This window comes from Vulpes vulpes, chromosome X (assembly GCF_048418805.1).
Source record: "Vulpes vulpes isolate BD-2025 chromosome X, VulVul3, whole genome shotgun sequence".
Classification (NCBI taxonomy): domain Eukaryota; kingdom Metazoa; phylum Chordata; class Mammalia; order Carnivora; family Canidae; genus Vulpes; species Vulpes vulpes.
The window spans coordinates 22,902,341-22,916,468 of record NC_132796.1 but is presented as its reverse complement, the minus strand read 5'-3'; the positions used below and the strand labels follow the sequence as shown (position 1 = coordinate 22,916,468).

General features: G+C 40.2%; 1 protein-coding gene across 1 annotated transcript in view; it reads right to left on the bottom strand.

Moving 5' to 3' along the window:
• Positions 1–5,845: 5,845 nt before the first annotated feature.
• Positions 5,846–14,128, bottom strand: part of LOC112919064 (melanoma-associated antigen B10-like) — a 46,978-nt gene continuing 38,695 nt past the window's right edge. The window contains exon 2 of the mRNA XM_025997406.2: positions 5,846–7,668. Coding sequence (XP_025853191.1) covers positions 6,564–7,607 — 1,044 coding nt within the window. The 5' untranslated portion in view covers positions 7,608–7,668 and the 3' untranslated portion in view covers positions 5,846–6,563. The remainder of the gene's footprint in view (positions 7,669–14,128) is intronic.

The window sequence follows — 14,128 nt, the reverse complement described above, 5'->3', positions numbered from 1 at the left end:
TCTCTTCATAATTTGGCTATTGTTGATAATGCTGCAATAAACATCAGGGTACATGTACCCCTTTGAATCTGTATTTTTGGCTCCTTTGGGTAAATACCTAGTAGTATACTTGCTGGATCATAGAATAGTTCTATTTTCAACTTTTTGAGGAACCTCCATACACTTTCCTGGAGTCCCACCTTTACTTCTATTAGGGTCTGGGATTCCTCTATCTGCTGAATTCAGTTTGACAGGCTGATCCACTGTCCTCACTTCAAAATTTTAGATTTTACTATATTTACTACAGATCATGTGATGCTTTTTAGAGTGGCTAGCACAGACTCTATTTTTTTACTTTAATCCAATTGGAGTCCTTACAACAAAAAATATAGCTTTGGACTCCACATATATCTGCCACTCTGTCAGTTTAATAAGCAACTACACCAACTACAGTTGTTTTCCATCCACCCTGTAAATGTTTGTATCATAGACCCACCACCTACTCCAGTCAGTATCTGGTAGCAACATAGACCACCAAATGCAGTCAGAGTACATCTGCCCTCTGGTGTGCAAAGAAGTCAGGAACCATGGGAGGTAATCAGAGCTGGGGATAACACCTGATTGTTTTCAAGACATGTCTACCCTTTATTCCCAGAGTCACTGGGGTATTAGCCTCAACAAATTCCCCCTCCAGTTTCCCCCTCCTTGCAGCTCCACACCCCCTTCCAGCCCTCATTGGTAACCCTTGCCCTATTTTAAACATTCTGAATCATCAATCAAGCCCACCTGCTTGCAGAGCCTCAATCTCAGTGGCAGGAGGGCCACATAATAGGGGAAGAAAAAGCCTTCTCCATCAGGCATTAAGACTACTCATAGTTCTGGTCACTGGCAAGGATGCATGGCATGAAGAGATGTAGCTCTCCTAGATTCCATCAGTAACATTACTTGGTGGGTGCCACAGCGGGGAACAGCTATCTATACTCTGACAGTGGTCAGGGGGTATTCTTGGGTGGGGGTCAGGTATCAGGCATGCCTCTGGTCCTTTCATCCAGCAGATCTACCCACTCATATCACTCTACAACTTCAGGCTGGCAGTGATGATTCAGAGATTCCCTAGCCTATCCATGTAAGCTGTCTGGTACCTTGCACCAGATTCTCTAAGTTCTCTCCTTCTGGCACTTGTTCTGTGTTTTGCTGAAGCCTGCATTCAGGTCCCTGACTGCCAGCTGCCCTGGGCTCTCTGGACTTGTGTTAGTATGTGATTGCTCTCATGATTCTGGAAATTGCTCTACTTCCTCCACCTCTGGTCCTCCCGATGTTCCTCACTTATTGATGTTTTCCTATCCAGGTCCATTTCCTGGCACCTGGTCATTCTGATGAATTCTAATGTCTTAAAGTAAAGGGGAAAGTCTTATGGACATAGAATTTTAAACTATTCACCCAAAGGAATTCTAGTACTTAAGATATTGCTGCAGAAATTTTGCTTTATGTAGGTGAATGATTAAATTAATTTTCTACTTAATCTGTTTAGAAAATAGAGAAATACAAACTAGCAGAGATATAATATAGTTACAATAAAAAGTTTGACCAAAATTTGAAAGATTGATAAAATAAAATGCCATTGAGGTCTTAATTTATTCACATCTATAAATATATGAAAAGATAATTTGGTACATTATTGGAACAGAATATCTGCAATATTCATAAAAACGTATTGTCATCAGACTCTTTCCACCTTAATTGCACTTTTCTACATCTCTCCATAATAAAACATCCACATTTGCCTAAGAAATAATGTTCAATGATGTTGATATCAGTTGTCTCAATCATAGCAACACGCGAGAAACAACTTGTGTGTCTATCAAGAAAAGTTTTCAAATTAATTATGACACATACATACTTTAGAATTCTACAATTAACAGAGTGAGGTGGATCTATTTGTGCTCTCTCGAAAAAAATCCTGCATTTCTTTTATTCAGGGACTAGGGCAAGAGGCAAAATGATATGTACACTCTTACACATGTATTTTTAAAACAGTGTATTTTTCTAACACATGTATGTAACAATAGGCCTGGAATAAGTCTTAAAATAATACACACAAGACTGTTTAATGTAGTTACCTCTAGGGTGGGATAAAATTTGAAGAAACATAATAAGGAAAAAGAGTTGTAATTTATCCCTATTGTTAGAATTTTTGGTAACAAGCATATATGCCCTATTTCCTTTGTAATTGACATATTTAAATAAGAGAATAGAAGTAGTATCTTTGTATTTTTCAGATAAACTATATGAGATGTAATGGGAAGAAATCTGATTGATAATGGCTTAACATAACAAAATTTTATTTTTTATGTTCCTAAAAGCTGATGGATATTGGCAGAGTGTCTCCTGGGATCCAGGGTGCTGCCATCATAAGCCTCCACATCTCAACACAGGCTTTGTGTGTTTACTGCTCAATGAAATAAAAAGCATAGAAGTGGCACGCTAGTTTTCAAATACCTTAGTCTGGAGGTAAGAGGCATGCTTCTGCTCAGGTTTCAGTGTCACATGACCCTCCATAACCACTGGCAGGTAGCCTCCATATGAACCAAGGATAGAGAGCAAGACATGAAGTGACTGATCATCTGCAGACCTTCCCATTAACTGTTACATAATAGGTACTCAGAGAAATTATTATAATTTGTTATGACATTAGCCCTCTGTATTTTCCAAGAAGATCAAATTTCCTTGCAATTCAACAATTGTTTTCTAGTACCCATATGTGACTAGTGCTTTCAAATACAGGATCACACCAGTTTTCTAAAGGACATTGAAAAATCTCAGCAGGGAAGTGTCACCCTTTTTCACTCTCGCACCTTTCTGCTCTAACCTTTTCAATAACCTGTATAATCTCAATATATTGAGAATTCTCTGCTTCCTTTTGCTGCATGAAAAACCTGTAACTCACGAGTCTCTGTTGTCCACCACCTGAAGAACACGGCTGAACACTTGCTCAGGTATCTTTAAGCACATTGAAAAACTAGGATTTTCCTCTGGTGCAGATATAGACAAAAATCAGGAGTATGTTGGAAAATTTTTTTTCTTTTCTTATCAAAGCTGGCATGTCTGCCTGGGAGACAAACATTTTCTGCCTTGGTGGTGGACTGAATAATTGTTCCACAAAGATGCCTATACCCTTATCTCTAAAACTTGTCAATATGTTATGTTACATGGTCAAAGGCACTTTGCATATGTAATTAAAATTTTGGAATGGACCTTAAAACAGGGAGATTATTATCTGAGTGGGCCCAATCTGATGACATGAGCCCTTATAAGCAGAGGACTTTCGTTGACTGGAGGCAGAAGAAAGATACAGCAGAATGAGGGTAGGAGAGTTTCCAGAGGAGACTGAGTCAACGTGCAGTTTCTGAAGCAGGAGCCTATAAGTGGAGAGAGACCTTGAGGAGTGATGGCAGCTCCAGCTGACAGGCAGCAAGGAAATGAGCCCTTATCATCACAAAGCACTGAATTTCTCCTAGAACTGGATTCTGAGAGCAATCTGTGTATGTGTGGAATGAGTTTCTTCTAAGTATCTCTCAAGAACTCAGACTGACAGTTTGATTTGGGCTTTGTGTAACCCTGAACAAAGAAAACTGCACAGCCAACCCATATATATTACCTACAGAAATGTGAAATAATACATGTGTGTTGTTATAAGTATCCTGATTTATAGTAATTTGTTTGTCAGCAGTAGAAAATTACTACACCCTCCTGGAAAGACACCCATGATTTTAGGAATCCAGCCTCTGCCAATGGTTGCTATATAGTGATTTCTTTGGGCATTCCTCATCTACCACTTAGGAGGGAGGTTCTGGTTCCTGGCCACTTACTTAAGCTCACTTTTCAGTATATTATGAATTCAGTGGTCAGTCTCAATAATTTATCAGATTAAATTCCTTAAGAATCTCATCTGCTTTCTAAAATCTCTTCCCTAACTTCAGGATTATCTTACAAGAATCAGTAGATCCTGTACCCAATCCTACTGCTCACAAGCTGACTTCGAAAAAACTTTGAGTGCGAAAGAAGCACCCAGAGCAGATGAGCAGTCTAAACTTTACTGTCAAAATAAACAGCCACCTGGATGGGACAGTTCTTATTTCATGGTGGTTCCATGGTCAGGAATAGGACAGACAACCTTCAGTGTTTGGAATGCTCTAAATTAGGGGAAAGGCAGGTGATTCTGGGCTTTGTTTAATTGGGAACAGAGTACAGCCTGATGAAAGGAAGCTAGACAGTTGGTCAGGATCCAGATTTTGACATGAGGGCATACTAGGAAGACCCAGGGCAAGAGCGATGTAATTCAGAAGTGCTAGAACTGGTCCCAAGTGCTGGGACCTGGGTTGAGTAGCTCTCAAGGAGCTCTGGGGATAGAAGCAGGAGGAGCCCAGGTTAATTAAGCCCACGGACTATCCTGAAATTGTTTTTAATTATCATTTTCTTTTTTATTTGTTATGCCTGGGCTTAATACATTGGCAACAGAGTCCTTCATCTCAATTGCCTTAAAGATATTGTGGAGTAGTGAGAATAGAAATTAATTAAGAGAAAAAAAAAACTTTTGCTTAATTCAAAAAGACATGGAACAGTGAGGGACTCTAAACGAATTCAGACCAGAAGTCCAGTCCCCACTTCTGACATTTATGAGCCAGATGATGTCCTGGCATGTATATAATGTATAAAAGCACTTGGCACAATGTCTGGCATGTATTCTTTAATAATTTTCAGTTATTACTATTACTTTTTTGACCCCTGACTCTACTAAAATCTGCTGTTATTTTTTTATCCAAGAGGTATCAGAGAATATGCAGCATTCTATGGGACAGCACAACACATCAGCCAACATCATGCATAGCAAGTAAAGCTAAATTATTTACTCTGCAAGTTTTTAGGATATGTTACTTATTGTGTGTTGAGGGAGTCTTCCCCAGTTAGGTGGAACTTAAAGGTCCTATGTGTCAAGAACCACCTCCCTCCAATTGTCCTTCCATCCAAACCACCTCTATTTTTCGTTTACTTCAATTACATTAAAAATATAGCCCTCAAAAGAAAAAAGAAAAAAAATAGCCCCCACTTGGGAGTTTGCCAAATTACACACAACTTAATAAAATAAGCTTTAATGTAGTGGGCTGTGTCTCTTCCATGCCAGAACAAAAACTGCTAGCATAGTGGCTTCTGAGCATATCCATGTTGTGTATCACTCCTATTTCTCAGAAACTCTGTGGCAATGACATGCATAAAGCATAGTTTGTGTGCTATGCTCAACTGCACTGGAAAGGAACAGTGGGAAAGAATTCAGGATACCTTCCATTCCTGTCCCAAGTGAAGATTTCTCTCTGATTAATTCATGGTCTTAAAAAGTAATTGCTAGAAACAGTTTTTCATTCCAGGCTTTAGCCTCTCAACTCTGGACACAGCTGCTTTTTTTTTTTTTTTTTTTCCCATTAGTGAATTGCCTTTATTGCGATCATGTAATACTTCTGAGGGTCTGGCTCCTGCCCACCACTCCCACAGCTCATCTGATCCACCACCCAGCTTCAGGTAAAACTGATTCACACCAAAGGACTTGCAGTTTTCTAAGGCCCTACACCCATTGGCCTCAGGGCGATAACCCTTGGCTTCTCAGGACTGGATCCTTCCGTATCCTCTTCTTTTGACTTGTCCTTAGGCCTTAGGGTGTATTCCATCCTCTTTCCTACTTAACAGCTGTTACTACACTCTAAAATTTTATGGGCACAGTGGGTGAGTCTTGTTTATCCTAACACTCCCAGTACTAGCAGGAACCTCCCAAAGAGCAGATGCTGAAGGAATGTAAGAAATAAATGAGACAGTGTTCAAGAGGTCTAATTTATTATGCTGCAATTAATTCTACATTCTTGAATAAGTGAAGCACGTCTAAGCATATATATTTATCTCTTAATTTTACAGAACAGACAAAATAGTGATAAAGGAATGCAAGAATGTATCATCTTTCACTTTATTCTCTATTTCTTGATCCCTGAATTTTACTGCTGAGTTCATTCACATTTCCAAGTGAATGCCTAATCCACTACTACTTTATCCTATTCCAAAGTAACTAAATAAAATGGGAAATTTCCCAGTTTGTTCTATAAAATAGTAAAACTCTCTTAAAACTCATAAACATCAATAAATGTGTGATTTACATCATCTACAAACTCAGATTCTGAAGCTAGTTAAACCTATTAAAAGGAGCAACACTGAGGAGCCTGGGTGGCACAGTCAGTGAAATATCTGACTCGGTTTTGGCTCAGGTTCACGGTTTTGAAGGCAAGCCCCACATTGGGCTCTGCCCTAGGCACAGAGCCTGTTTAAGATTCTCTCTCTCCCTCTGCCCTTCCCAGTTATGCTCACACTCTCTCTCTCTAATAAAAGAAAAAAAAGATCAACATTTAAATAAATATTCAGATTACTACACAGAACAGGAAAACAAACATGTTATGTACTCTAGTCTCCAGCTCCACCCCTGACCTTCCACTAATGAGAACATTAGTTGTTCTCTTCAAACACATAGTAATAACCTTCCTCATCTTTTACTTGGGGCAGGAGAAGCTGCTGGCCATGGCCTTGCCACGTGCACTGGCCACAGCAGCAGTACAAGCCTTGGCTACAACTCTGGCTCGAGCTCGCTCTTCCTCATCTTTCAGAGCCTCTTCATACCAGCCTGGGAAGGCAGTGGGGACTGTATCGTGGATCTTGGCCACAAACTCTAGGACTTTCATCTTGCTGGTCTCAGCATAAGCTCTGGGGCCCCAGAGGAACTCATAGCGTGGAGGATCACTATTGGCCACCTGCCGGTACTCCAGGTACTCTTCTTTCACCCAATCATTGGTGATGAGCTTCCTGGGCTCCCCATAGATGAAGTTCTTAATTCCATCATATAACCCCATCATATTCAGCACTTCCCAGACTTGCTCCTCAGTGGCACAGTTGCCCTTTGTGAAGATCACGCCCAGGACAGTCATCAACAGGCCAGTCTTGGGCACACCTGAATTATAATTTACTTTATCATCACAGCTGGATTCTAATTTGTTGACAAGGACATAGGTATTCCTGTTGGGATCCACTTCCTTCACGTCAAGGCCGAAAACCAGCTCCAAGTGCTCAGAGGCTTTCCTGAGGATCTCGTGGAATTGATTCTTGTACATCTGGATTACATTTCTCAACATATCTGCCTTGGTAATGGGCTCTTTCATTTGATACTTGTACAGCAGGTAGTAGACCAACATAGCAACCTTCTTGTCTACCGGGCCTTTGCGCCATTGCTCAGTGGTATCCTTGGCCTGTGAGGCATTTGGCTTTTCCTCCATTTGATTGCTGGCACCTTCATTAAATTTTGTATTTGGAGCAGCTGCAGCAGCAGTAGTGCTGGTAGAGACTTTCCCAGTAACTTGAGGATTTCCTGGTGTTTCAGTGGCAGGTGAGCTCTGGGGAGCATCTTCAACATGAGATGGGGAAGGGTGGGACTCTTCCTCCTCTGGTACAGTGGCCTGAGCAGCTACCAGTTGCCCTGGCCCTTCTCGAGCCTGGCGGCGTTTTTCACGGGCACGAAGCTTACTCTTCTGGCCCCGAGGCATTATGATTCTGGTCAGGGACAGCAGGCACAAGTGTGGAAAAGAGGATAGATGATTCAGTGACCTGGAGGAAAGAGGATGAAATGGCATGATACCTCTGGCAGGGAGATACCATCTTGGGCTTTATCAACAGCCATCTCTCTAGGTTTCCTTGAGGACACTGCTCTAGGAACCCACAAGGCTTCCTTTCTTGGAGTAGCCTTTCCCTCTGAGGACTCTGGAAGTAACTAGAGTTCATGTGAGTCCTGCTGGAGCTGATACAGGGTTTGGCAGGTCCAGGCTCTAGGGTGCCTCCCCTGTTTTGGAGTAGTAGGTGTTTCCATTTACATTCAGCACCATTACCTTGACTTCTTGCAGGACCTGAGGTCCTCTGCTTAACTGATTTGAGGCTGACTCAAAGCCCTCACCTCTCTGACATCCTGGAGGAGGAACTGAAGGGAAATCACATCTCAGCACATCTGCTCAGGGGTACCCTGAGATGACAGCAATGGCAAAGCTATGTGGGACCTTCTCCATCCTGGGATAATAAGGGTTCTCACTCCTCACTTAGAATCCTCACCTTGGCTTCTTGCAGAGCCTAGGACTCCTCTCTTGGCTGACCTTAGACCTATCCCCACAAAGCAAGAATCTCATATTTTTGAAAGGTTAAGGAAAAGTTTAGGGAGGACTCAGTTTAATATCTCTTCCCCAGGGACCCCTTTGAGGGATGATGTCACATGGAGGGCTCTATGAAACAGCTCCTTCTGTGATGAGTGGTCTGCTCAATGCTCAGTTTCCTTATCATGCCTCCTCCCCTTGACTGCCAGGTATTCTCCCTTCTGCAGACCTGAGGGCTTTAACAATCACACCAAGGCTCTCATCCACCTGATATCCTGGAATATGCAGTGGGGTTGGGCGTAAGGTGTGGGGGTGAGAGGAAACTCAGAATGCAATTTTCCCATGGTTTTCCAGGGCTGACTACAGAGGAAGGTCCTAACTCTGTGTATCCTCCCCACCTCTGTCTCACTTTGACTTCCAGAATGGCCTGAGTCATCTCCTTCTAATAGGGCTCTTGTCTCCCTGGGACCACTGAGAATGAGAGACATCTTAGCTTCCTAGCCCTGCTGAGGATCCACCAGGGCTTATAGTAGGGGATGTACTCTTCGGGCCCCTTTTGTCCTGAGGACAAATTCCGCTCAGTCCTTGTTTAATAAGGTTCTGAATTTCACTCAAAGCTACCCCTAGGGCGGCCTCTGCTAACCTGAATCATACAGCCTTAGACCAAGGCTCTTATGCACCCCTCCTCCCCCAAATAACCAAAAGGTGAAGCGAGGAGGCACCTGAGCCTTACGGCCATACCAAGGGCTTCCAAGGGCTAACAGCAGGAGTGGGGCTCTTTACGGCCTCCACTGTTCTAGGGAGGCGGCTCCTCCTAAAAGATAAACAGGGGTGTTTGTTGGCTCCTGGCAGAGCCTAGGACCCCTTCCTCTGCTGGCCCAAGGCAGCGGCCCAGTCAGACATCCTCACCCTTCAGGGTTTCCCATGGCTGGCAGCAGGGGCCCGGCTCCACATGGACACCTCTGTCATGGGAGACGAGAAGTTCTACTGAATACACACGAGGGCCCTCATCGACTCGTCCGATACCCCCACCCGGGGTCCAAAGCTATTATTTCTCCGAGTTCTCGGAAGGAGAAGTTGGATGGCGGCAGGGGCCCGGCTCCACACGGACACCTCTGTCATGGGGGGCAAGAAGTTTTACTGAATACACACGAGGGCCCTCATCGACTCCTCCGATACCCCCATCCTGGGTCCAAAGCTATTTCGTTGAGTTCTTCGAAGAATTCGGAGAGTACTGCATTGGGTCATCCCTGCCTGGAACTACCTAGGGACGGATTCCCTCGAACTTTACTCGATATTCGTATTTTACCTGGGCAGCGCTTGGTTCCCTCCCTCAGCTGCTCCACCGGCTCACCTCCCTCAGACCCCAGAAACGGAAGTCACTGTTACGTACATCCGGCTACTCATGGGGGGCCGGCTGGGGTCCCAGGAGTATGACTCTTGTGGTTCCCCCTCTGTTATAATGTGAGTAGTATCCAAAGTCCTCTTGGGAAGTAGGTTCTTATTTTGGCTCCTGGTTCTTTGATTAAAAGCTCCTTGGGAAATATCACCTCCTCTCTCAAGATCTGGACAATTTCTCAGCTTAAACCCTTGCAGACGGTGGCTCCGCATCCCAGCCGTGGGGTGACATCCAGAATCCGCACAGCAAGGTGGGTGGGGGTCGGGGTGGGGTGCAGGACAGGTTCTGAGATGTCAGAGAAAATACTTAGTGTTGATGGGATCTCTTCACTAGTCAAACAGACTTTCAGGAACTTTCTGATCTACTTCCTACAGGAAAGAGGCAGATCTGCATAATTTTAGGAGACTCAGGTATTTTGACTTTATCCAACATTGAACATTGTGGTGAAATTAATTTTAATTTTGATTCTCATTTATAATACATATATACATGTTCTAATAATTACTGCTTTGTACGACAAGGGTCTTGAGTTTACGATAGTTATCTATATACACCAGTTTTCTGAAGTTACTTATTTACTTAAATAATCTGTAGCCTTTTCCTCTGGATTTTCTAAATGATGATCATATTTGCAATAAATAATTTATATTTCTTTTTACTATTCCTAACTGTTATTTATTTTTGTATTCTTATCCTCTGGCTATGCATTCTAATCTAGTTTTGAACAGTTACAGTTGGTAGCACACTGCTGTGCCTTGCTCTTTATAATAATGGGAATGCTACTAACATTTCATATTTCACGTTTAAATTTGTTTGCTATAGATTTTAGGAAATGGAAGTTCCCTTCTAATATTAGCTAGCTAAATGATATTATGCATTCACGTTGAATTTTTTTCCAAAGTTTTTCTTTACTTCAATACATGATCAAATGCCTTTTAAATCTTATTAGTATTTTAGGCAGTTTTTTCTAATATTATATCATTATATTTCTTGGATTCAGCCTCCTTTTTCCACTTAATTCAGTGCTATATTTAAATTTCTATGAATTTGTTTAGAATCTTGGCCTATATGTGGGTGAGCTTGGCTTAAGCATTCTGTTTTTAAAGTGTCCTTAGCTGGTTTTCTTATTATGCAGATCTAGATTGGAAAATAAGGTGAAAATTGCCCATCTTTTTGTATGCCTTGGATGTGTTTACATGACATGGTGGTTAACTTTTTGCTTGTTATTTGATAGAACTGGTTCCTGACTGCCTTGTCCTGAAACATTTGAATGTGACTGAAGCTTTGAGGATAGTTTCAGTTTGTATTTCTCAATAACAGTTTTCTATTTCTGCTTGAACCTACTGAGTAACTAATATCTTCTCTAAATAATGGTCTATTATCACGTGGGGCTTAAAATTTAATGGCTACATATATTTGTTAATTCTATTTATTGTAGAAAATTTCAAACATATACAACAGTAGAGAGAATAGTATAATAAAACCAATACACTTGACATCAGAATCCACAATCATCAACACACAGCCTACCTGTTACATTTATACCCATATCTACTCCCATCTCTGCCACTGAAATAATGAGAAGAAAATCCTAGATATCATGCCATTTCATCTTTGAATATTTAAGTATCTATTCCCTTTTTTAAATTTTGTTTATTTATTCATGACAGACATACAGAGAGAGAGGCAGAGACATAGGCAGAGGGAGAAGCAGGCTCCTTGCGGGGAGCCTGAGGTGGGACTCGATCCCAGGACCCTGGGATCATAACCTGGGCCAAAGGCAGACCCTCAACCACTAAGCAATCCAGGCACCCCTTAAGTGTCTATTTCTAAAAGATAGGAATCCTTTATGAAACATAAATGGTCAATTACAAATATCCTACTTTAAAATTAATATCATCAAGTGTCCAGTTATTTTTCACATTTGCCTGACTTCTTAAAAATATATTTTTTTCTTGAACTAGGGTCAAATCCAGTCTATTCATTGTCATTGCTCTTATTCCCATTAATTTATAGATCCTACACCTCCCCACATACATTTATTACCTATTTTCCTTGTCATTTTTCTGTTGAAAAAAGAACTCGTGTTTTGTTCAGTTTCATATGGCATAGGTTTTACTGATTGCAACACTGGTGTCCTCCGTCTGTATTTCTTTAAATCGGTAGAAGTTTCATCAGATTAAAGTATAATTTTTTACTCTCTCTTTTTTTGTTTGGAAAGACTACCCAAAGATGATATTGTGAATTTTTATCACAAGGAACCAAATGTCAGTCTTCCTTTGTGTTCATGTTTGCAAACTTTGAAGATTAGCATATTTATCCATTATTTAAGGGTTACACAATGTTAATTTGGTATTTCTATCATTTTTTCTGAGTTTATTAGATGAATTTTTTCAAAGATTTATTTATTCATGAGAGACAGAGAGAGAGGTAGACACATAGGCAGAGGGAGAAGCAGGCTTCCTGTGGGGAGCCTGATGCAGGACTCGATCCCAGGACCCCGGGATCGCAACCTGGTGATCCCTCCCTGGTGTCCAAGATGAAATATATTTTTATGTAAAAACCTATCCTTGTTCACCATTTGGTAATGATATATATAGTATTCTCTTATAATTTTTAAATTCCTTCTGCCCCTATATTTTGCACAATATAATTTAACTAATACTACTTACTTCTGTTTTTTTTTTCTTAATTGATTATACTTATAAAACTGTCAGTTATATCAGTCTTTTCAAAGTATAGGCTTTTGTTAGTTGGTTCCTTTGTCTTCTAATTCATCATTTCTGCATTTCATTATTTTCTATATTCTATTTCTTTGAGTTCAATATGGTATTCTTTCTCTAATTTCTTGAAATTTTTGCATGTTGTAAATATTACCATTTTTGTCCATTGGGATTTTAATTTCAATAACTATATTTTTATTTCTAGATATCAGTTTAGCTCTTTTTCAAATTAGCTTATTCTTTTTTTTAAATTTCTTGTTATGATCTCCGTGCTTTCTTTTCTCATTAATGGACTTTATTTTTTTATTGAGATATAATCAACATACAACATAATATTAGTTTTAGATGTACAGCATAATGATGTGATAGTATATATATTGTGAAATAATCAGTAAGTCTAGTTAACATCCATCACTACACAGTAATATAATTTTTTCTTGTGATGAGAACTTTTAAGATCCGTCTTCTTAGCAATTTTCAAATATACAGTAGAGTATTAATAACTATAGTCTCCATGCTGTACATTACTTATCCAAGACTTAATTATTTTGTAACTAGAAATTTGTACCTTTTGACCACCTTCACGCATTTCACCCACACTCTAGCCCCTGCTTCTGGCAACCACTAATCAGTTATCTGTATCTATGAGCTTTTTTTTTTTTAGATTCCGCATATAAATCAGACCATATAGTATTTTATTTCTCTGACTTATTTCATCTAATGTAATGCCCCTCAAGATCCATCCATGTTGTTGCAAATGAAAATATTTTATTCTTTTTAATGACTGAGTAATATTCCACTGTGAATATATGTATGTATATTTGTGGTGTGTGTGTGTGTGTGTGTGTGTGTGTGTGTGTGTGTGTGTTTCACATCCTTGTCCCTTCACCCATTGGTGGACACTTAGGTTGTTTCCATATGTTGTGTATTGTAAATAATGCTGCAGTGAACATAGGGAATATATCTTCTTGAATTTGTGTTTTTGTTTTCTTCCAGCAAAATCCCAGAAATGGAATTGCTGGACCATGTGGTCGTTCTATTTTGAATTCTTCCAGTAACCTCCACACTGTTTCTTATAGTGCACTATTTTAGTGTTTCTTATAGCTGCACTATTTTATTAATAAATCTTCTTATGACTGCAAATATCCTTCTGAGTACCACTTGGGCTATTTTCCACAAGTAGCTCTATAGAGTTTTATATGTAGTACTGGAATTTTTTTACAAGCTGAATATGTCTCTGTATTTCTTCTTAGAATTTTTTGAATATATAGACATACATACTAGAGTGCAGAAAATTATTATTGAAAAGGATCCTTTGTGAAGAAGAGGAGAGAAATAGAATTACTTAGAGGAAGTGTTAGTGTCCCTGGGGTGTTCTGCTTTGTTTTGTTTTGGTTATATGTGATCTAAGAGACTTAAGCACATTTAATTGCTTGTAACTGAGTTAAGTTTTTCCTAGGACTGAAAAGAGGGATTCACAGCTAGAAAATCAACAATATAATTAGCTAAGTGCAACTGTCAGAGATACTTCAGGAAAACAGAAACTACTCTGATTCTATAACTTGGACAGAATTTAATGCAAGATATTGGTTATTCAAGTGATGGAGAGGCCAAACCAGGTAGTCAGGCAAACCAATACTTAACTTGAGGAAGTCACTCCCATTTCTAGTGTAGAGGGACAAATTGAAGAAGGAGGTAGTGTTGCAGGAGATTGGGAGTTGATGTCAACAGAATCTAAAACCATGGTTAACCAGTATGATGGGAGCTAGAGCTAGAGCCATGGAGAAGCTATAGCCATCAAAATA